Source organism: Mytilus californianus, unplaced genomic scaffold (assembly GCF_021869535.1).
Source record: "Mytilus californianus isolate M0D057914Y unplaced genomic scaffold, xbMytCali1.0.p SCAF_69, whole genome shotgun sequence".
In the NCBI taxonomy this organism is placed as follows: Eukaryota; Metazoa; Mollusca; class Bivalvia; order Mytilida; family Mytilidae; genus Mytilus; species Mytilus californianus.
Window position 1 is genome coordinate 226194 of NW_026262722.1, and position 22639 is coordinate 248832.

The 22639-nt window shown below is 31.5% G+C and overlaps 1 protein-coding gene across 1 annotated transcript in view; it reads right to left on the reverse strand.

The window, feature by feature from the left end:
* LOC127707394 (uncharacterized) overlaps nt 1-22639 on the reverse strand; it is a 47681-nt gene that overhangs the window by 23352 nt on the left and 1690 nt on the right. The window contains exons 2-6 of the mRNA XM_052211874.1: nt 18114-18386; nt 15927-16262; nt 14920-14940; nt 14032-14139; nt 6696-6767 (exon numbers count right to left, since the gene is read on the reverse strand). Of these exons, the coding sequence (XP_052067834.1) occupies nt 6696-6767; nt 14032-14139; nt 14920-14940; nt 15927-16262; nt 18114-18177 (601 nt within the window). The 5' untranslated portion in view covers nt 18178-18386. The remainder of the gene's footprint in view (nt 1-6695; nt 6768-14031; nt 14140-14919; nt 14941-15926; nt 16263-18113; nt 18387-22639) is intronic.

Here is a 22639-nt window from a genome sequence, read left to right on the forward strand (position 1 = left end):
GGAAAGTAGAGGAACATAGAACAATTTGTAAAAACTATGGAGCTTTAAATGTGTTCAAAGTATTAAATTTTCAAAGAACTTATTGTGTTAAAAAAGAGATTTTTTACCACGAGGAGCCGCATCACGAAAGGATTTTCGGGGTAAGCTAATTTACGGGAAAAAGTAATCTCACTTCGTAACCCGAAAATTTAACCACATATGTGAAATGTCTCAGCTTCGAAACGAGCCATCACACATATCCAAGTTAACGAAATGAACAGAAGAAAACGTTACCATTACCGCCTATGGAGAAACAATTGCGAATCTGGACCCAATTTACAACAAGAATCTTAGCAGCTCTCAGACTGATTTATGAATGATTGCACCTTGTACACCAGAGAAAATTGTGAAAATGAAGATTAGTTGTCTTTTATATATACCTAGTTATCTCAGCTGGTTCTAGATAAACATTATCTATAAAGATCAGCAACTATTTTCGCTTTTGAAATGCATTACTGGCACGGGGCTGAATACTTCTTTATGGCATAATCAAAACTCTGTTTACCCGAGGGACACCGAAAGTCATTTGTTATTGGCTTGAAAAAGGGATGAACCTCTTATGGAAACATTTAGTATTATTAAATTGTAAGTAAATATGAACAATAAAGTCTTAGCTATGTAATTATCATTCCAGTCTACAGGAATAACTGATTTAATCAAGGGAAATAACACACTTCATACGAGTAAAATTTAAAGGTTTAAATGAAGGTTGATAAGCCACAAGGGAGAAGCATCTCTCTCTTTTTGTGATAAAACCTTCAAGAACTAGATTTTTTCTCTCTCAATAATACTTATGTATTTATATGTTGAAAATATGCTGATATGAAAACTGTTGCTATGGTCTTGATATTATATAATAATGCTTAGTTACTGATCTTTTCGGCTCGATATTTCGAGTTTAACCTTGAGGCAACTGTTCCTCATGTAACACTGCAAACTGTAGCATTATTTTGATAGGTCGTTATTTCAATGACGTCATAATACTTGTGATGTCACAATGTATCCTTTAAAACCTCATGTGCATTTCTCACTGATAAAGGGTTTTCACTGAAATACATCTAAAAAGCCTTTTTTAAAATAGAATTATGTGAAAGGACAAGTTTTGAAAATTTGCACTTCATTGCACTCTAATTATAAGATAAAAATGACATTCACAGTAGTTTAAAGTGGTTTCTACAGTTGAAAATACCAGATTTCCACTGGTAAAAATAATTTAGTATTTTGGTGTTTTTTTTATGAAATGTACATTTTTGCATAATTTCTCAGTCAAAAAGCACTTTTAAGCACCAGAAAAATTGTTTGAATGCTTTAACAGGGCCCGTGTATTGTAATTTAAGGTTATCATCAGATGTTTTGTCCGTATTATGTTGATTGAAGGTAAACTGGAAGAAATTAATAATACATACACATTGTATTCAAAATAAATAAATATAGCGATGAAAGGGTCATTGCCTTATAGTGCTGAAACAACTTAATTTGTTTTCAGAAACGGACAAAAAACACAGATTTATTCAGAAAGTCATACCGATATATAATACGTCTAGATATTAGTCAATAGTCTTTCTTAAGTGGGCGCTGGATCGTTCCGAGTAACGAAACATGTGCACACTAACAGGTCAGGCAGGTTTATTATACCTCAATTCAGTTATAAATGACCATTTGACATATAGTGGGATACACCAAATGAGATATAATGAAGTTTTTATCAAAAAAAAATCTTTAATATATATTGGAGCATCTTTTTTGCATTTGCCATAAGAAGCTTTTTTTTCTATTTTTAAATTCTGAATTTTCATCTATTAAATATTAATTTTGTTCTGTAGTCTCTTCCTGCCCATCTCAACTAACAAATCTTAAAGTTGGAACTGATGCAGACTTAAGGAAACCTATTGTGAATATCAATCAATTAATGGATTATACCACAATTGAGGTATAATCCATATTTTTCAAAACTTAGCACAGGAAGTCAGAAGCAATTTCATGTCACTAATGAGTACTCATCAAAGCTTAAGATGATATATGCAAAAAGATGCTCAAATATCTCTTTAACAAATTTTATGATAAAAACTGCATTATACCTCAATTGGTCTATCTCACTATATGTCAAACTGTGGATTATACCTCAATTGAGGTATAATGCATCAATTAATAGTTATTCCTGACCGGACTAAACAAATTATAGAAACGCCTTAAAGTGTACAAAACAATACCAATATTAAAAAGGAAACATTAAATGTAAGTATCTTTAAATATTTCGGATAACAGATATCTTTCATCAGTATGATTATGATGTAAAATTAATCATATCAATCTATTCTGATTTAAGTATAACAATATATACATATATCATGTATTATAAAGCTGAATTATAGTTCAGTCTAGGTGGTCGAGTGGTTTAGAGCAATGGACACAGTGCAGGCGGTGTTGTCTCAATATCCTAATAGCATGAGTTCGAATCCCGGCGGGGGAAGAACCAAAATTTGCTTCCGCAAATTTGAAGATTTAACATTGTTGTGCTGATATTTAGAGTAATTATGAATATAATATGTGTTTTCAGCCGTGTATCACTTTAACTGGTTATCCAATGGATGGATCTGTAGTAGAGTTGTCTCTTAGTTAGACGTACTTATCAAAATAATTATTTCTGTGACTGTATCTTACGATCCTTTACGTTAGATGTTTACCTAATCTGCAATCAATTTCATCTTCATGCCTTATATATCGTGGACAGTGTTACTACTATAAATTCTACTGACGAGGAAAGGTAACACTAGGCCACCGACAGTTGATTTATAGTTCAGTCTAGGTGGCCGTATAGTCTAGATCGATGGACACAGAACAGGCGGTGTTGTTCCGATATCCCAATAGCATGAGTTCGAATCCCGGCGAGGGAAGAACAAAAATTTGCATTCGCAAATTTGCAGATTTAACATTGTTGTGCTGATATTGAGAGTAATTATGTATATCATGTATATATATAAACGCCTAAATAGCACTTTTTAGGCGTTTATATAATTTATTTATTGTGTACATGTATCGTTACTCGTAACGATCCAGTGCCCTCGTGGGAAAAATCGTTGACTATTATTCAGACGTTTTATGTATATATATATATACAGTGCTGTATTTTTTGGGAATGTATAATAATGTCATGATATAATGAAAAGAAAAAAGTGATGGTAGTAAAAGTGATGAATTGAAACCGTCATTATCTTATATTAATTTTCTTATATGTTACCAGCATACGGATTCTATTTGACTTTTTTCTATATATATATAACCAGTCTAAAAGGGTACACCATCACCAAAAAATGACAATAAACGAACAAATGTACTTATACATATTTCGGATAACAGATATCCTTCATCAGTATAAGCACGATGTAAAATGAATCAGATCAATCTATTCTGATTATTAAACTATAGCAATCTTGAATTCTATTCAATAAAAAAAGTGAAACAGTTTCACCCGAACATCATATGTAGAGACGCTAATAAACTTTTATAATTTTCAAAAGACGACTCAAAGACATGCCTTAAATGAAAATAGTAATTAGAGATATGAACTGGCACAACTCTAAAATTCCAAAATGACGTCAGGTAAGATGTTACAACAACTGCGTGTAAATACATTCCCCCCCAAAAAAAAAACAGCACTGATCGATACAAGCTGGTAAAATATGTCAAACAGAGGCTTTTATCATCCCAAATAAATAGCAGTTTTATAATGAAAAGAAACAAATAATAGTAAATTTGGGATAAGGTTAAAAAATTGGACGTGGATGCGTACTTGTACATCCCTACCAAATGAAAAGAACCCTGGTATTTAAACTAGTAAAATTGAAAAAATTCAAAAAGAATCCTTAAAACTGTAAGGGTCAAGTAAGGAAGCCGGAGTAACTGGAAACAAATGATGCCAGGAAAATGAGTGATGGTAGGGAAAATGAGTGACTCATTCTATGTTTTTTCATTAATGCCCTCTGGGGAAACTGTCCTTAGCTTTCTTATCCAAAACCTTTCCCGAGCAAGTCTTTCGGTCCTTGACCAACCCTCGTTGTGGTCTATGATTGTGATTGTAAGGTTTTTGAGATCAGCTTGGGCGTGCCAAGGTGATCTCAAATGACGACTTACGGGGAGGTCGGGCTTGCAGGTGTAGTCACTTCGATGACCATTCATGCGTTTGTTCAATGACTGTTCTGTCTCGCCAATATACTACATGCCACACCGACATTGAAGAAGGTATACAACATTCTGTGTTTTGCCAGTTACATTACAAAATATAGTGTACACAGACCCAGTGGAGTGGCAAGTAAATGTTTGAGTATTCAGTATTTGTTGGCAAGTCAGACATCGTCTGTTACCACACGACTTGCACCATCCTGCAGTTGAACAGCTTTTATTAGAAGAGACGTCAGCTTTCACAAATAAGTCTTTCAGACGTGCTGGTCTCCGAAAAGCTAAGACAGGAGGATTGGGAAAGATCTTGGACAATTTAGGGTGCTTGGCAATAGTTTGCCAATTGGCACGGATCAAACGTGAAAGGTTAGTAAAGGCGGGATTGTATGTTAAAACAAACGGAACTATTTTGCTGTGCCTCTTCTTTTTGTACTGTAATAGGTCATTGCATTTTCTCTACCATCACTCATTTTCCTGACATCATTTGTTTCCAGTTACTCCGGCTTCCTTACTACTTGACCCTTACAGTTTTAAGGATTCTTTTTGAATTTTTTGAATTTTACTAGTTTAAATACCAGGGTTCTTTTCATTTGGAAGGGATGTACAAGTACGCATCCACGTCCAATTTTTTAACCTTATACCAAATTTACTATTATTTTTTTCTTTTCATTATAAAACTGCTATTTATTTGGGATGATAAAAGCCTCTGTTTGACATATTTTACCAGCTTATATCGATCAGTGCTGTTTTATTTTGGGAATGTATTTACACGCAGTTGTTGTAACATCTTAACTGACGTCATTTTGGAATTTTAGAGTTCTGCCAGTTCATATCTCTAATTACTATTTTCATTTTAGGCATGTCTTTGAGTCGTCTTTTGGAAATCTTAAAAGTTTATTAGCATCTCTACATATGATGTTCGGGTGAAACTGTTTCACTTTTTTTATTGAATAGAATTCAAGATTGCTATAGTTTAATAATCAGAATAGATTGATCTGATTCATTTTACATCGTGCTCATACTGATGAAGGATATCTGTTATCCGAAATATTTATAGTTACATTACAATGTTCGTTTATTGTCATTTTTGGTGATGTTGTACCCTTTTAGACTGGTTATATATTATATTTTGTAGTGTACTGTATCATATTTATATGATCCATCGCCCTGTAAGATTTATCGTTGGCTATTATTCAGTCATTATATATATATATATACATATATATATAAACAAGTCTAAATTGAAAACAACGTTCAAACCTATGATTGCGTTTGATAAAAACCGCAATTTTTATACGTGTGCGTGCAAAACAAATTTCTTGGTAGAGGGGTCTAAATACAGCACAAACAGCATTTTCCAAAAGACCAAATGAGTGAAAAAGTATATTTTAACAAAACGCATTTGACTAGCAGGTCGAACAACTGATGTTCTTAAACCCTGCTGACTGCCATTGGCGATTGCCAAATAAACGGATCACAAGATGTAACAAAACAGATCTTATTATTAAATTATTACCAAACAGAAAACAATAAACTTGCGGAAAAGATGGTATACCGCAAACATGAGGTGCAAAAATTTGTACACCATATCCGGATTTCGACAATTAATGTCTCTTCAGTGATGTTAGGAATCGAAACGGTAATTGGAAGGCCATATAATTTACCTCAATTTAGGATAGACTCTTGAATTTTGAAAGGGAAAAATAGGATGAACGGATCATATAAACCCGAAGGCAAATATAATACAAGCCCAAACGAAAAAATATAAACAAGTCTAAATTGAAAACAACGTTCAAACCTATGATTGCGTTGGATAAAAACCGCAATTTTTATACGTGTGCATGCAAAACAAATTTCTTGGTAGAGGGGTCTAAATACAGCACAAACAACATTTTCCAAAAGACCAAATGAGTGAAAAAGTATATTTTAAATATATCATGTATATGTGTATCCGATATCTTTCGCCTCTGTTTAGTTAACTGTGTGCATACACCCCATGAACAATACTTAATGTTTTAACAATTAACCTTAAACAACTGAATATTTAAGTAGAAAATGCTAGATACACGAGATAGGGCATGCAAGAAATGTGACTACATACTATCAACTGGTTCTTTGATATGCGAAAACCCTGGTGCTTTCCAACACAACATATTATATATTACGTCTCAATTCCGAGTTGAAGTTAATGTTTGTCAAGCTCAATCTCCCCTCTTTTGCAAAGCTTAAAGTTGGATCGATGACCATAAGCGTATACTTCATGTTTCAAAGTACTTTAACCTAATACTCAGACGAACATAATCCCAGACAGTTTATATGTAGTTCATTGTGTTCTTAAGTATAATTTTATTTTGCAACAGTAAAATACAATTTAATCCCCAAAAAATATTCTTTGAAAACTGTTTTTACTTTATACTATCGCGCCAGTGACATTATTGTTGTGTTAATTCTGAATGAAACAAGATTATAACATTCCTTACCATAATGATTTTCTGAACGAAACACACAAAATCTCTTACAACATCCTTCTTTTATATTGTTACATATAACGCCTAGAAATGAAACAACAAAATGCATCAGATAAAATTGAATTCAAAATACATGCAAGTATGTTTAATTGTCCCTTTTTCGTTATAAAAAAAACATACATTTGGTGCGTTTGTGTGTTTGTATGTGTGTTTGTGGTTGTTAAGGTTCTTCACGACAATTTGGTATTGTTATCTACTGTATGACACAATAAGTTAATTCAGGCAAATTATTACATTATCGGTATCAATATGTCTCCACCAGGTACGCATTTCGACAATATATGTCTCTTCAGTGATGCCAAAACATTTGAAAATCCATACGACTTATTTCAATTTCAATACTATCGGTTTTATATAACTGGGAAATTAATCTTAAGAACTTGATTTTAGTATACTTATGTTATACACAAACTTGGTTTCTATTATGCTTTCTATTTCTCAAACTGTTAAATTGGTATAATCTTTTGATGCTTGTTCAGGCTTTTCTATTTCGAATGACCGAGTTTGGACAAACACATTTATGCCACCAAATGCGTTTTTAATATATGAAGAATTGTCGTGTTTGGACAGACATCACAACCAATGAAAGTACATACAGCGGCAACACCATTTTATTTATTTTTTTTTTTGGCCAGTTTTTTTTTACTAAACTATGAGTTTGACTATCCCTTTGGTATATTTCGACATTTTATTTCCACAACAGTCATATGCCAATGACGAAACTCTATATCGTATTGAGTTTATGAAAATTTTGAAAAATATACAAATGTGAAGGTCATGTAGAATAGCTAATAGGACAACTATCAATCAGAGACCAAATGACGTAGTTGTTGGCCAATGTTAAATACATAACAAAAATATCTAACCCCAAAATAAATTCAAAAAAGGGGAACTTAGGGACCGGTCAAAATTTCTTGATGCATGGGACCGGTGCAAAAAGAAAATTGTCTGAAATAATTCTCTTGATCCCATGGTTACTGGCAGAATAAAAATATGCTTGTCCCATGCACTGTACCTAGTAAAAAATGTGTGTCCCATGTTAAAGCACAAAAAACATGATCAAAGTTGTGGCTACATTTTATGCTACAATGTATTTGGATAGCAGAAAAATAATGCTACTATGTGTGAACTGTATCTATATTGCTGTTATAAAGTAAACAAAACAATACATAAGCATATGTTATTGCCAACACAGGAGCCCACACAGATGACAATATGTTATTGACTATAATAAATGATACATGCAATATTAAACAATTAACATGTATGAAGTGTATGGTAGAATACATTTTTTCAAATAAATTGCAGCTTAATTTAGAATCTGACTATTCTAAATTAACAGTGGGTAGGTAAATTTTCCAAAAAAAAAATTACAATAATATGATTTTTTTTCTGCTTAGAATAAAAAAATCCCCATTATTTGAATAGTCATACCAGAAGAAGTGAACATCTCGAGACAGTCAAATTTTCAAATTTAAAATGAGAGGAATGTGAAAATAGCATCAAAATTAAAGAAGTGAACATCTCCAACTTCCACTCACAACAATATTGTTTTTTAAACATTTTTTTAGAGTGGGAAAAAAGTAAAATTTACTATCTCAACATATATGCAGCTTGATTGATTATATATTTATATCTGGGCCATTCAGAGCTTGTTGGGTGTGGGTTCCAGATTAGTTGTGACCTTTGAATGAATATTCCAATCATTTCTTTTGGTAGTATGCTACTGTATTTGTTAAATTTCCACAAACATTCTTTTTCTACAGCCAGTATGTATTATAAAAAAAAGAGTTTTCATTCTACAATGTCTGTTGAATTTGCATAATCATGATAATAACATTTATATTTAAGGTAGTTCAGGGGTTCATCGCTGAACATCATTTCTTAGCATGTTAGATTTTTGTTTTATTTAAGGAATTATGGTACTGAAGGACGCCTCCGGGTGCGGGAATTTCTCGCTGCATTGAAGACCTGTTGGTGACCTTCTGCTGTTGTCTGTTCTATGGTCGGGTTGTTGTCTCTTTGACACATTCCCCATTTCCATTCTCAATTTTACATGTACAAAATAAAACAGAAACATTAAAACAATTCATTTTGTTTAATTATAGTTGAAGTAGCACTTTTAATTGCATGGCCACTTTCAAAATTTCTGTTTCAATCCAAGGGAGATAATTTGTATAGAAAGTACATGGAAATCACACATTTTGTCAATTTTCTTAAAAGTATGGCTGGTTTATACACCACATTTATTTTTATTGAAACTTCTAAAGCATATGAAATGGAGATTTTCACAAATTTTCAGAATTTTACCTATAAAAAGACCAAATATTCACACTTTTCAAAGAACTTTTTTGAAAAACAAGCACACTTTAATAATCCATATCCCTATATTGAGTAATATTTAATTCTATATACTTAAATATATAGTGTACTGTAAATCTTATAACGCAACTGAATTAAAAATACATACTATTACAGATATTTAAAGCCGATATTTTATATACTGAATGATTTTATCTGATTTCATTTTAATACGGATATTCGGATTTTACCGGATTGGTTAAGTTTTAGTCATTCATACATAACTTCCGGTAAATACGATGGGCCTGGACGACCGGGACAGAGGAAAGTGCCGAGTCGAAGAATGCGACTGCACAGACTTTGTGGCATCAGATGCCATGAGTTGTGGATACTGTGGTGATCCACCAGCAAAACACCAAAACTTACAACAACACGTATCTAGCAGTAGCTCTACCCAAAATGTCACTCTCAGCTCTAATATCGGTAAGTACAAAAATGTACATGTAACTTTAGTAATTTTACATGTATGTACAATTACCTAGAACTTTTCCATATCAGCCCTAGTATCATTCAAAATTTCAACCAAGAGCTTTTAATACCAGACAATATATATACTTGTGCTCCACCCCCTTTCATAATTTTAAACTGTTAAAAGCATGTATTATTTAATATGGCCTCACAATTAAATTGGCGGCGACAGAGCCCTATAATAATCAGTTCATCTGTCCATCAGAGATTCCTCAGTCATACGATAACTTTTAAAATTTGCTGTGACTGATAGAAATGAAATATATATATACATAACATTAAGCTACTGATTGGATTCCATGCACTACTTATTCAATTTTTTTGTATCTTCTTCGTTATCATCCTTTTACACATGGTAGAGCATTAAACGCACTACAAAATTCCCTGTCACTGCTAAGTCTCAAACCTGGGACTTCTCGGTGGCTAGCTACCGAGTGAGCAAAAGAAGTACTCCGTTAGCCTGTCGATTTGAACTGGCTATATATCAACTACTTAATACAAATCAGGTAGGCTGTCCCGCAACACACATAATAGCCAATATATTTACTCAAAGCCGATTTTATAAATTCAGTAGGATAACCAGGTTGATTTGAAAGTTCATTTTTGTCGAGCCTTCGACTTTAGTCGAAAAAGCGAGACATAGCGATCCTACATTCCGTCGGCGGCGTCGTCGGCGGCGTCCACAAATATTCACTCTGTGGTTAAAGTTTTTGAAATTTGAATAACTTTCTTAAACTATCCTGGATTTCTACCAAACTCGGACAGAAGCTTGTTTATGATCATAAGATAGTATCCAGAAGTAAATTTTGTAAAAATAAAATTCCATTTTTTCCATATTTTACAAATGGACTTAGTTTTTCTGCCGGGAAATATTACATTCACTCTGTGGTTAAAGTTTTTAAAAATTTAATAACTTTCTTAAACTGTCCTGGGTTTGTACCAAACTTGGACAGAAGCTTGTTTGTGATCATAAGATAGTATCTAGAAATAAATTTTGAAAAAAAATAAATCCATCTTTTCCTCATTTTACTTTTAAATGGACTTAGATTTTCTGCCAGGAAACAACACATTCACTCTGTGGTTAAAGTTTTTAAAATTTTTATAACTTTCTTATACTATTTTGGATTTGTACAAAATTGGACAGAAGCTTGTTTATGATCAAAAGCTAGTATCTAGAAGGAAATTTTGTAAAAAAATAAATCAATTTTTTCTGTATTTTACTTTCAAATGGACTTAGATTTTCTGCCGGGAAACAACATATTCACTCTGTGGTTAAAGTTTTTAAAATTTTGATAACTTTCTTATACTATTTCGGATTTGTACCAAACTTGGACAGAAACTTGTTTATGATCAAATGCTAGTATCTAGAAAGAAATTTTGTTTTCTTCCAGTTAACATTACATTCAGTCTGCAGTTAAAGTTTTTACACATTCATTAGATTCATAAACTATCCTGGATTTTTACCAAACTTGGACAGAAGCTTCTTACAATCAAAAGATAGTATATTTTTATTGATTTACTTCCTCATTTTTGTTGAGCCTCATATTAACAGAAAAAGTAGGCGAGACACTGGGTTCGCGGAACCCTTACGAAATTTTTAATCTATAGTATGTAAATGTGCATTTTAATAATAATTTGATGTGTTTTAATACATTGGCTTAAATAACAAATGTATATTTTGATATTTACTATTTTTAGTTGAGGCTAAACAGTCTGGTGGAGCAACAAAGTTAAGTACAACTATCTAGCCATGGATGAACAAAAAATTTGGCCATATCTCTGATCCGAAAAGAAAAACTGGACAATTTTACAATACCGTTTTGAAGTCGTTGTACAAATCTTTTTGGCCATATTGTGGTAATATCACCATTTTTCACAACACATTGTTGAAAGGAACCGACAATTAAAATACAGTTCAAACTTTGGAAATAATTTTCAGTCGAAATTGGCATATTTCAAAAGTGAAAATAAAGCATGTGTAGGAAAATACTTAAAGGAGGATTACTTTCCCTTACCACATGATGTAGATAATTTAGAAAGATTAATCGACAATGCTTCAACACTAGAACAAAAAGTTGTAACTGAAATAGAAAAAATAAGTAAAGATGATGATTCATTGTTTTGTCAGAATCGAAGACTAAAATCAAGAAGGCAAAGTCAACACAATTTCAACGAAGACACAATACACAAGATGAACATTTTCATTGCAGATGAGATGAAGCCGTTTAATAAGACACTTGTTAAACTAAAAGAAAAGTGTAAAGTAACTAGTTGGAACAAGAGAGGGAAAAAAAAGAACTGACAAACAAAGAAAACGAGAGAACAAGTGGAAAGTTGAAGCAAGACCAAAGTGCAGGAAATTAAATAGATGCAAAGAGATCTATGAACTATTTGGTGGTCATCTCATGTCAGAATATTTCACTCCTGAAATGGGGGCGTATCAGATTACCGAAATAGAAGATACATGTACATTTATCGAAAACATTTTTTCAGATACCCTTAGTGAATTTGACAAGTGTTGTTTGGCCGACATGGTGAAAGAGGGTTGTTTCCGAGAGCTGGCCCTTGAATTTATTGAACAGTATTTGTACCAATAGTCCAATATTATAATGTGACACAGTTTAGTGAGAATTGTTATTGTTTATATGAGTTTACTTTATACATATATCTAGTCAGTCTACTTTCAAATTATTTTTACCTCATCTTCATATTTTATTGATGGTTAATCCTTTTGTTATTATTATTAATTTGATGGTTAAGCTTTTTGTTATTTTTATTTTTTTTCTCTGTACTTTTACATAATACATTTTACACATAAGTGCTTGTAGGATTTCAGATTGTGCCAATAGATTTATTATATTTTGTTGATTTTATTTTACGTCATACATTGTTCTCGCTATTCTGTCTTCCCATAAAACGGAGTTATCTCTCATTTGTAGAGTTATCTACTCTTTAGAGAAGGAATTTTAATATATATATTACATGTACAAAAATTTTGGCTTTTCTGCAAATATTTTTTCATATTAAACACACAAATATCATCATGATCCTGGTCTCAGATAAAAAAAAAACATTTTTCTGTGACATGACATAAGATTTGTTGTTCTGATGGGATCATTAGGTCGCCCAATTAATTAATTAGTAAAAAATAAAAGTGATGTTAAATAGAAAAATACCTTCTGTCAGGAAAGACAACTCTGGTAAATGGGAGACAACTCTGCTTTATTGGAGGACAGAATTATATTTGACAATCATGCTTTTTTGTGCAGAAACACTATCCATGAATTCGTTTTTTTACATTTGTTAAACAGTTATACATGTAAAATATCTAATCAAATTTTACATATTTTTTTTATTTTATATCAAAGTATTTTTTCATGTTTATTCTGTTCCAAAGTTTTTTTTTGTTGCCTTCACTGTTCTTTAAATCTTGAAAATGAATTTGGTATGTTGTAACTGTTAAATTCACATTGCTAGATGTTCATGATGCTATTTTTGTTTGTTATAGATTTATCAAATAAATTTTTTTTCATATACAGACATTGTTTCAAAAAGTTCATGTCCCATGCTTGCAAATAATGAAAAAACATTGAGTCCCATTCCTGTAAACACTGCAAAAAGTGCTTGTCCCATTACAGTTTGCACCGGTCCCATGCATCAAGAAATTTTGACCGGTCCCTTAAACAAAAATGGACAACATCAAACGTAAGACTTTAACAACAGACGGAACAAATGGAAAAAACTGTCATTTTCCTGATTTGGTCATGTTAATTCTGAAGAAAATGGTAGAATAATCCTTATTTTATAGCAAGCTAAACCTCCATCTTGTATGGCAAAGTTTATATAACGGTTATATTGAAAGTTTATCTAGATGTACAACTAAACATACGTTCAACTATTTAAATACCATTCTGTTTACAGTAAAATATTGCCTACAATGTTTTCGTAATTACGTAATTACATATATTCAACTAGGGTTTAATCAGACGTAAATCCTTAAAGAGTCTCAAAGTCAACACTCACATCTTCAATCTCAATCGCAATTTTGCAATTACAATGCATAGCAAAACACTTGATTTGATTACAAATAGTAATGATAAGTCTTAAGTTTTCCATGAAGTGTCTTGTATACTGTTATCTGTTTTTTCGACTTTTGTGTGGGTTTTTTTGTCATGGGTTTGACGGTTCGTTTCGACTTATGTATTTATAAAGTCCGTTTGATATCTTCTGCCTCTTCTTAGGCACAATTTCAATTCTCAATAGAGATATAATTGCCTATTTTCATTAAGCAATGCTTTATCCTCAAATTTTGTGGTTTAATTTGATTATACCTTCTTTTTTTAAGACACAAATTGACAACAACATAAAACTCAAAAAAAAAAAATTGTAGCATCACAATGCTTGGCCTTTTTTTAATTCTAAATTTATTTGTTTTTTTTTTTTAAAGAGTCATACTCACATTCATATTTCTTCCAGTATTTTAAATACGTCCCGAAAGTCCGCAGTATAATAACGCAAATTATAACACCAAAAAATGTCCAAGCCATATATTCATCACTACAGTTATCTGTAAAGAGGTTAAGAAAAAAAACACAGATTAAAAAACAAACATATGAACAAAACATACAAAAGAGCAATGTTAAAATGAACGCATGATGTATTACTTTTGTTTGATCACGTAAAGGTAAATTGTGATAAATAATAGTTTGATAAGGTTTTCTATACTTGTGTATGCAAATATTTTAATTAAAATTTTATTCAATTTGATTGGATTTCGATGTTAGGGAATTGTACATTTAAATTACAGAAGTTGCATGTTAAAATATTTGAAAATAATAGTTTTGTTTTTATCTGTTTGACTTTTACAGTTATTCACTACATGATAAAAAGATTTGAATTTCACAAGGTTACTAAATATTATGGTTTCATGTTTAACGTTATGAAACAACATTGAACTGATAGCTATTCTTCATTTGGAATTCATCGGCATTGTTTTTATTTTTTATTTTATCAAACTGAAATGGTTCCTTCTCGAGATGCGACAACTTGTCAAGCTACGGATCTCATTCAGTTATAAGTCCTAACACAAGGATGACATAGACTTTATTTTTAAACGTTGTTTGCTCAAGGGTGTAATCACAATCATTATTATTTTACATTATGACCTTACTATAAATTTTGTAACCTGCGCAACTGTTTTGATTCGAGCTTCACTGATGAGTCTTGTGTAGACAAAAAGAGCGTCTGGCGCACCAAAAATGTATAAGTATCTTTCATGACTTCATATTCTATCATGTGTACCCTTACGTTTCCCAACAACATAAACGCCTATAGCAACTCTACTTACTATATTCTGAATTGTTTGTAACTGAAATGAAAATAACACATTTTATTTACGATACATTTGTGTAGGTGATTATTTCTTCATGGTGTTTTCTTGTGCAATTTCGAATGAACTGACATATTAATTATCTGTTGTTGGGGTGTTGCAAGAATCAAATAATATTCGCCATCTTCCTTAAGTTAAAGAAACCTAAATATCCTATTTCTATATGTCATTACAAGAGGGAAATATATACTGGGGGCTAAAAAAAAAATAAGTCCACCATGTCACATCAAAAGTGATAACACCATGTCCAAAATGGAAAAAGACAAAAAAAGATAAACAGATCCATTTAACACTGCAGGTGGAAATAATGATTACGAAATCATTTTAAAGTTTCACATTAAAACTTGTGCTGTACTCAGGTGCTTCAGAAGTATAAGACATTCGATTGATAAGTGATGACAGTCAATCCTCCGTTCAAAAATGCAGACGACCAAATTTTGGAACATGTGAAAATCAATCTGAAAATTCCGAATTCTATTTTAAACAATGCCAAATTTTAATTAAAATCTGTCTTAATATGCGCTTCTGAAAATCTTGTACATAAAGACATGTATTGGTTGTGGAAAATATTACATTGGCCAAAAAGGAATGTCACTCCAAAAATGAATGACAGTTCACCAACAGCAAACTTGTCAATCAACTTATGGAAAGATACCTCTTAGTGAACACTTTGAAGTATGTGGTAGAAGAAACACAAAACACAACATAGAACACTGCAGTCTGATTCACGCGAACACCACCAATACCAGGGGGTGAGCATTTTGTTCATGTTATTTTCTATGCTGATTTTTTCATATGCTCTTTACATAGAGCGTTAGCATGTCCTAGTAAATGTCTCAATTAGTGAACTTCAATAATTAAATGTTCATCTATTTCGTTATCATGTGACAAGTTATGACACATTTTGTTACAAACATTATTGTGCAACTTAATTCAAGTAGTAAATAGATATAAAGTTATATTACCTTTATTATGTTTATCTAATATTGTAACATCAACAACAGCAAGTTCTCTATTTGTTCCATGATAGCATTTCCAAGGCCCATTTAAGCTACTGTCTATTTGTCTATTTATAATCAATATAGTTGTGTTTGTTTTACGATCTTGTGACATGGCATTATGAGTGTCAGTAGGAAAACATGTTGGGTACGGTATCGGGCTTAGACAGTGTCCTTCTTCTTTGTTATCAGGATTGGAAAATATCACTTTATATCTTAATTGGCTTACTTTACATTTGAAAGTTAAGTTTTCATTTCTAACTTCCCATGTCAAACAAACATGAATGCTACATGAAAGACTAACTGAAGAAGAAAGTAAAACACAGTGAAACACAGTAATTAATGTTATGGATACAAACATATTTGTTCAAGCATGTTATACAAAACCATGTAATACAAGTATATGAATGCAATAATTTTTTCACATAGGATTAAGAGTACTTACAGCGTCAATTTCCTAAATGCGCCTTCACATTGTAAAATTGAGAAACACAAAGCAATTAAATAGTCAGGGTGCTATAACATTGGACATAGTACTTTTGTGATAGTTAACTGATCTTAATCATTTCAGAAGTCCAGCGGATAGTAATAAGGGACACTGGAATTTACATTTGCAGTTTTGGAATTTATAAATCTACAGCACTTGACTTTACATCTACACCGCTAGACTTTGCATTTACAACTCGTGAAGTTTATATTAACAGTGCTGGATTTACATCTCCAGATTCCCAGCCACGTCCTGTGGTAAGAATGGAAAAGTTCAATCCGATGTCTCGTGTAGAAGGTGCCACGCTCTCTGCACGTTAAGAAGCATTGCAACAACTATTTGATGGATCCGTGGTTGACCTGTTGCAAGGCATAATTTCAGTCCCTATCCATTTACTCGAATATTCCAGTCGCAGTCCACACTTTCAGCCCACCATCCTGTTCGAACACTATTGCAGGTCCTACTTATTTGTATTTAATTTGAATTTGTTCTCGTTTTGAACTTGTATGGAATATTTGCCATTGGCCATTAAGCAACAAACAACCAATAAATGCAGATATAGATTAGAGATAACTGTATAGTATTTGAAACTTGGCCTACATAAAACGTGAGTTTCACAGCTGCAAATTGAGTTTTTCTGGCAGTATTAATAAGGTGGGAGTTACGCGGAACAGCAAATTGTGTATATTACTGCGTTTGCGTTACAAGTAGATATACTGTGATTATACTTCTTGACAACCTATAGATTATCATATCAGAATATCATATTATCTTCATGTAAGATAATCGGTTTTTTATTTACTGAAACATCAAAATGATAATCACTACGATAATATCTTTTAAAAATGATTGAGAAGAACCATCCATGGCATATGTCCCTGTCAAATGTTCCCATACATTATAATTAATTTCAAAATAACGAATAACGTTTCCCTATAATTATACAGTCTCGATAAAGTTATTTCCTTTCAGAACGAAAGTTGCATTTGAGGAAAAAACTCGGACTTTATCAAGTTGAAATAAAACGTCATAAAATAATAATCTTTTTAACTTACGAAATCGAACTGACCAAACAAAGTGACTTTCATTGAACTGGTAGCCTTATTATCCGTGAGGATATAATTGACTTTTACATATGTTACTACATGTGTTATTCACTGCTTCATATTTTAAGACAAACAATGTGAGCTAGGGTAATACAAAAGAATTGTATTTATTGCAATAATAAAGCAATTATGTGTAGTTTATTTTATGCGATGTACACATTTTCTCAACCAGCGAACTGTCAATATACTCTGAAATTAATCGTAAAGTAATCTCAATTAAACCGGTTGATTTGTTGCTGGGTAATCGATTAATATAAAATTACTTCTAATAAGACAATACAAGATTTCATTACAAACATGAATAAAATTACACCTGATTACGATTACTGGTCATGATTACCCAATATCTGTTTGGTATAACATACAATCTGTTTTCAATAACAATAATTACATGAAACTTATTTTTTAATTCATGTTATGACTTGAAATCTGTAGATGTAATCTCAGAATAGATTTAATTATGATTCTAAGTGAATTGTTAAAGCATTATCAAACCTATCTTTTTTTTAAAGTTATCAATACGGTCATTATGTAGATATTTATAGAAGAAAGTGAACTTACTTCTCACTGATACTCTTGATAAGGCAAATATAAGTATAATAATCCTCGTCGTGAAAGGCAGCATCTCATGGATTCATTTGAGTTTTTACTGTACACTGTCTAACTTCTGTGTGACACAAGTGCGTGTCAATAATGAAAATTGCAGCGGATGGTTAATCCATTTCTTTCTTGTACCAGTAAGACAACTCGTGCGTATAATACCTTTGACAGGTGAATGGTTAATTACGTCTAGTGTCTAGCAATGGAGTGCAAGTAAAACTGTAAAACAGCTGTCTGAAATAACGTTTTCATAAATATTTATTCGATTTCAAACTACATGGTCTGTATCAACAGCAATAACAAATGAAGCAAGTTTTCTGAATCCCAAATCAAGTTAAGACATTTAATCACGACATTAAAACAAAAAATAACTCGATTATTAGAATTGAAACAATACAAATTTTGACAATATTTCATTTTGCTTATTCATAGTAAGAATATTTATTTTTACATTTTACATTACGTAAATGATATTTGTTAATTAAAAGTACCAAATAATTCCGGAATATTTCAATGCATCAGTTTAGTTCTAGAACAAGCAGACACAGTACTGTCTTGTAATATTCCATTACCTCAAACACTATAAACGCTCCTTATTGATATCTGTCAGTAATTTATGAAACGATTTGTCTACAAATTTTAAACAATGCAACAGAATTGAATCTTTAAATCAAACATAAATTGAAAAATTATAATAATATTATAGTAGAATAGAGGCGAAATATGCAATACGAACATTCAAACTCATTACCTGAAAATAAACTGACACCGCCATGGCAACAAACAAAAAAGAAAAACAACAGTAGCCAAATCACAACATAGCAAAAAACTGAAGACTGAGCAACCCAACCAAATATCAAAGTGATATAAGGTGATTCGAAATGGTAAGCAGATCCTGTTCCAATTGTAGCACACTTCGTGTTGCTCATGAAAATACAAACCAAGTGATAAGTCTAATTCGATAGTAACATTTGGAGAAAATATGACTGGATTACGGTTATGACAGTTGGAACATATCCGTTGTCATCTGTAAAACAGATATAACAGTCAAACAAATCATGATGGCGTCCATTAAATTGTCGAAGGGATGATTTTAACTTCACCACTTTAAACTGCTAGTTTAATAGCTTCCTTGTAAGCAGCACTATATCAAGGAAATTATGATAAGAAATGCTATTTTTCACATTTGTATTAGTATTTAATCATTAAATTTAATACTTTATTTTGTAATATAATGCAGGAACGTATTGTAAACGAGTGTTTGGACTTAATATGTTATCATGTTGAAATAAAGGTAATAATTAATTATTTAATTGTATTGTATTGTTCGTCAAATACATATTCAATTTATCAAATACATCACGATAATCCCTTACCAATAAGCTACATGTGTACTTAAAAAACCTAAATATGTATATCAGGATGAATCAAAGCATTATGTTTTTTTTTATTAGCTTACTTGCCCCTCTTTAGATATTGAGAAGACAAACAGTTAAAATAGAACAAAAATAGTTATGTACTTTTTTTGTGTGTGTGCTATTGTTAAATGCCACATACTCGAACCTTTTTCGATGAGATATTACTTCAAAATTACTAAATGAATATAATACCTATACTAGTTTAAGCAAATATATTCAGTACAATTATTAAAATTTATTAACAGAACAATAACAATAATATAATAATTATGTATATTTGACATGATGATAATATTCTTCGACCAATTCGTTATGATTTTGGCATTTTATGATTACTTATTTAATAATTTCATATCTTATTAGTAAAGGCCTTTTATTTTTTTTTTTCTAATTCTTTTAATGTTAAATTTATACATTAATGCCTATACTCAAAGAATGATATAAACGATCCTCGTCATATTATTTATGTTATAGTCTTAAAGAATAAACATGCAGCCCAGTTGTTAATGGTGTTGGTGGCCGTGTGTCATATATCTTCTTTCCGTTTCTCATATTCACGTTTTTCTAGCTGTTATTGACCCTTTGGACGGTATTAAATTTGAACCCACAGTATACATGCGCTTTTGTTAAGCTTTGGTTTAATTCACTCTTTCAAGAATGTACGGTGTTATCAATATAAAAAAAAGAAAATGTGGTACAATTGCCAATGAGGCAACTATCAATTAGAGTTCAAATCACAAAGATAAAAAGCAATTATAGGTCATCGTAAAGCCTTCAACAATGAGCACTTTTTGTGAAACCCATACCGTATCGTCAGCCAGAACACTTTGGTCTGATGTATACAATACAATTTACGAAAAACATGTATGATTTATAAGAAAAAAAGGGCAACAACTGAATTACAGGTTCTCGGCTTGGGCAACGACATACAGAATGTGACGGGGTTAAACATGTTTTGTGAGCGCTCAACCCTACCTTAACCTCGAACAGTGGTGTTACAGCACAACATAAGAACTAACTGTAAAATTCAGTCCCAAATGACTCAACTCAATAAGTCAGAATAAGCACAAATAAACTAAATAACATAAAAACAATATAAAACATAAAGAGTACTCGCTGTTACTGAAAGCTAATTCTAAGCCAAATACAACTAATAGATATATCATGTTTTCCCCGACTAAAGTTCCATCAAGTGTATGTAGGAAATATTCTTTTTCCTATTTACACTACATTTTTATGCGAGGTGCCACTCGAGGAGATAATAAATCAAGGACATAAAATAAATGTCAGTATACTATGGTCACCTTATTGTAGCATATATATCCTTTGGTTTGAAGACGATTTTGGTGGATATTTAACATGCTACTTTACAACAGGAATTACATAATATCTTAGGTTTTTAATGTTAAAATATATACTAATTTAATGATATTAACCTGAAAAAAAATTTCATCATATTTCATTGAACCAAACAGAGTATTTTTTTCTCGATCGGAATAATTATTAGCTACATGTATATAACTATTTAAAATGTACTAATAAAAAAGATAAAAGATAGAAATGTAAAAAAAATACATGGCACGAAAACATTTCCTAAATATCTCAAAATTTATATCATTATGATTATGATATCGAATGAAACGTCATTTTAAATAACCAGACAGAGTTATATTTTGCCAACTTGTCTCCCCATTTATATGTTTTCCCCGTCGAATATGGAAGTCGTTATAGAACATATGCGATGTCAATTCAACTATTGAAAACTGATAAAATTCTTCAGCTTGATGATCCTTTCTTAAAACTTGTATTTAAATTAAAAATCAATTGTTCAGAGAACAATTGAAGGTCTTTCCACTTTAAATTTCTACATAATCAATAAGAAGCTACCTGTGGTATACTCAAAGTAACATTGGTATCTAATTATAGATTTCTTTAAGAAAATGTCTTTCAACTTTAATTTTCTAAATAATTGATAAGAAGCTACTTCTGGTTTACTTAAAGTTACTTTTGGTGTCCAATCATAGGTTTCCTCATAATGATTAAATAAATATATGGTTTCTATATACTTTTTCCTGAAATAAGGGAGATAATTGCCGACAGTAATAATCAATGTTAAGAAAATGTCACTTCTGGTCTCAAAGGAGAGCTGTATTTACAATGATTTACGGTTTTTGTATAATTATTCCTCTAAAAAGGGAGATAATTGGCTACTTCCGGTTATTAAATGTCACTTGGTCTCTAATGATAGCTTTATTCACACTGATTCCAAAAAATTATAGTTTGTATATACTTATGCCTGTAATAAGGAAATAATTTGCTACTTCCTGTTATAGTATGTCACTTCTGGTATCAAAAGATAGGGTTTTGTATGCCCATTTAAAAAATATATGGTTTCTAGGTACTTTTCCATAACATAAGTGCAAACATGTCTACTTCCGGTTCGTTCAAGGTCACTTCGAGTTGACATTTTCAAGGTCATATGACACTCAACATTTTGCAAAAGACCTTATGGCTTTATCATGTATCATTATGAAGTAATAAACAATTTACCTTAAATACAACATTTCAGGGGCAACAACTCAAATAAGATGTCATTTGATTGTTTCATACCAAAAATATCATATCTTCATCTCAATAAAGCAAACATTTTGCACTAGTTCTTTATATATAAATTTTAAGGTATCAGAGAAAAAGCAAAAACACACAAAAGACAAAATTGAAAACATGACCTGAGCTTTGACCTTGACCTCATTTTCTAAGTTAGGACCCATGGACCTCAAATAAAAAGACTGTGTTTATATGGCTTACGGTTTACGAGCTACAAAAATATAACGACAACATTATTTGGTAAAGGTAGATAACTCCTATTAGATTTCACCAAATCAGTCAACAATTCCTGAGGATGTAACGAACAAGTATGAAAAATAATTGTGTCGTTATCTTTTTAGGTTACGGAGGAGATACACTAACAGGAAAAAAAGTATTTGGGGAGATAACTTTTACAATAAAAAGGTCTTCGTCATAATCAGATGAGTTTTTAAAGCGAAATAACTTTTTGATATAATATCA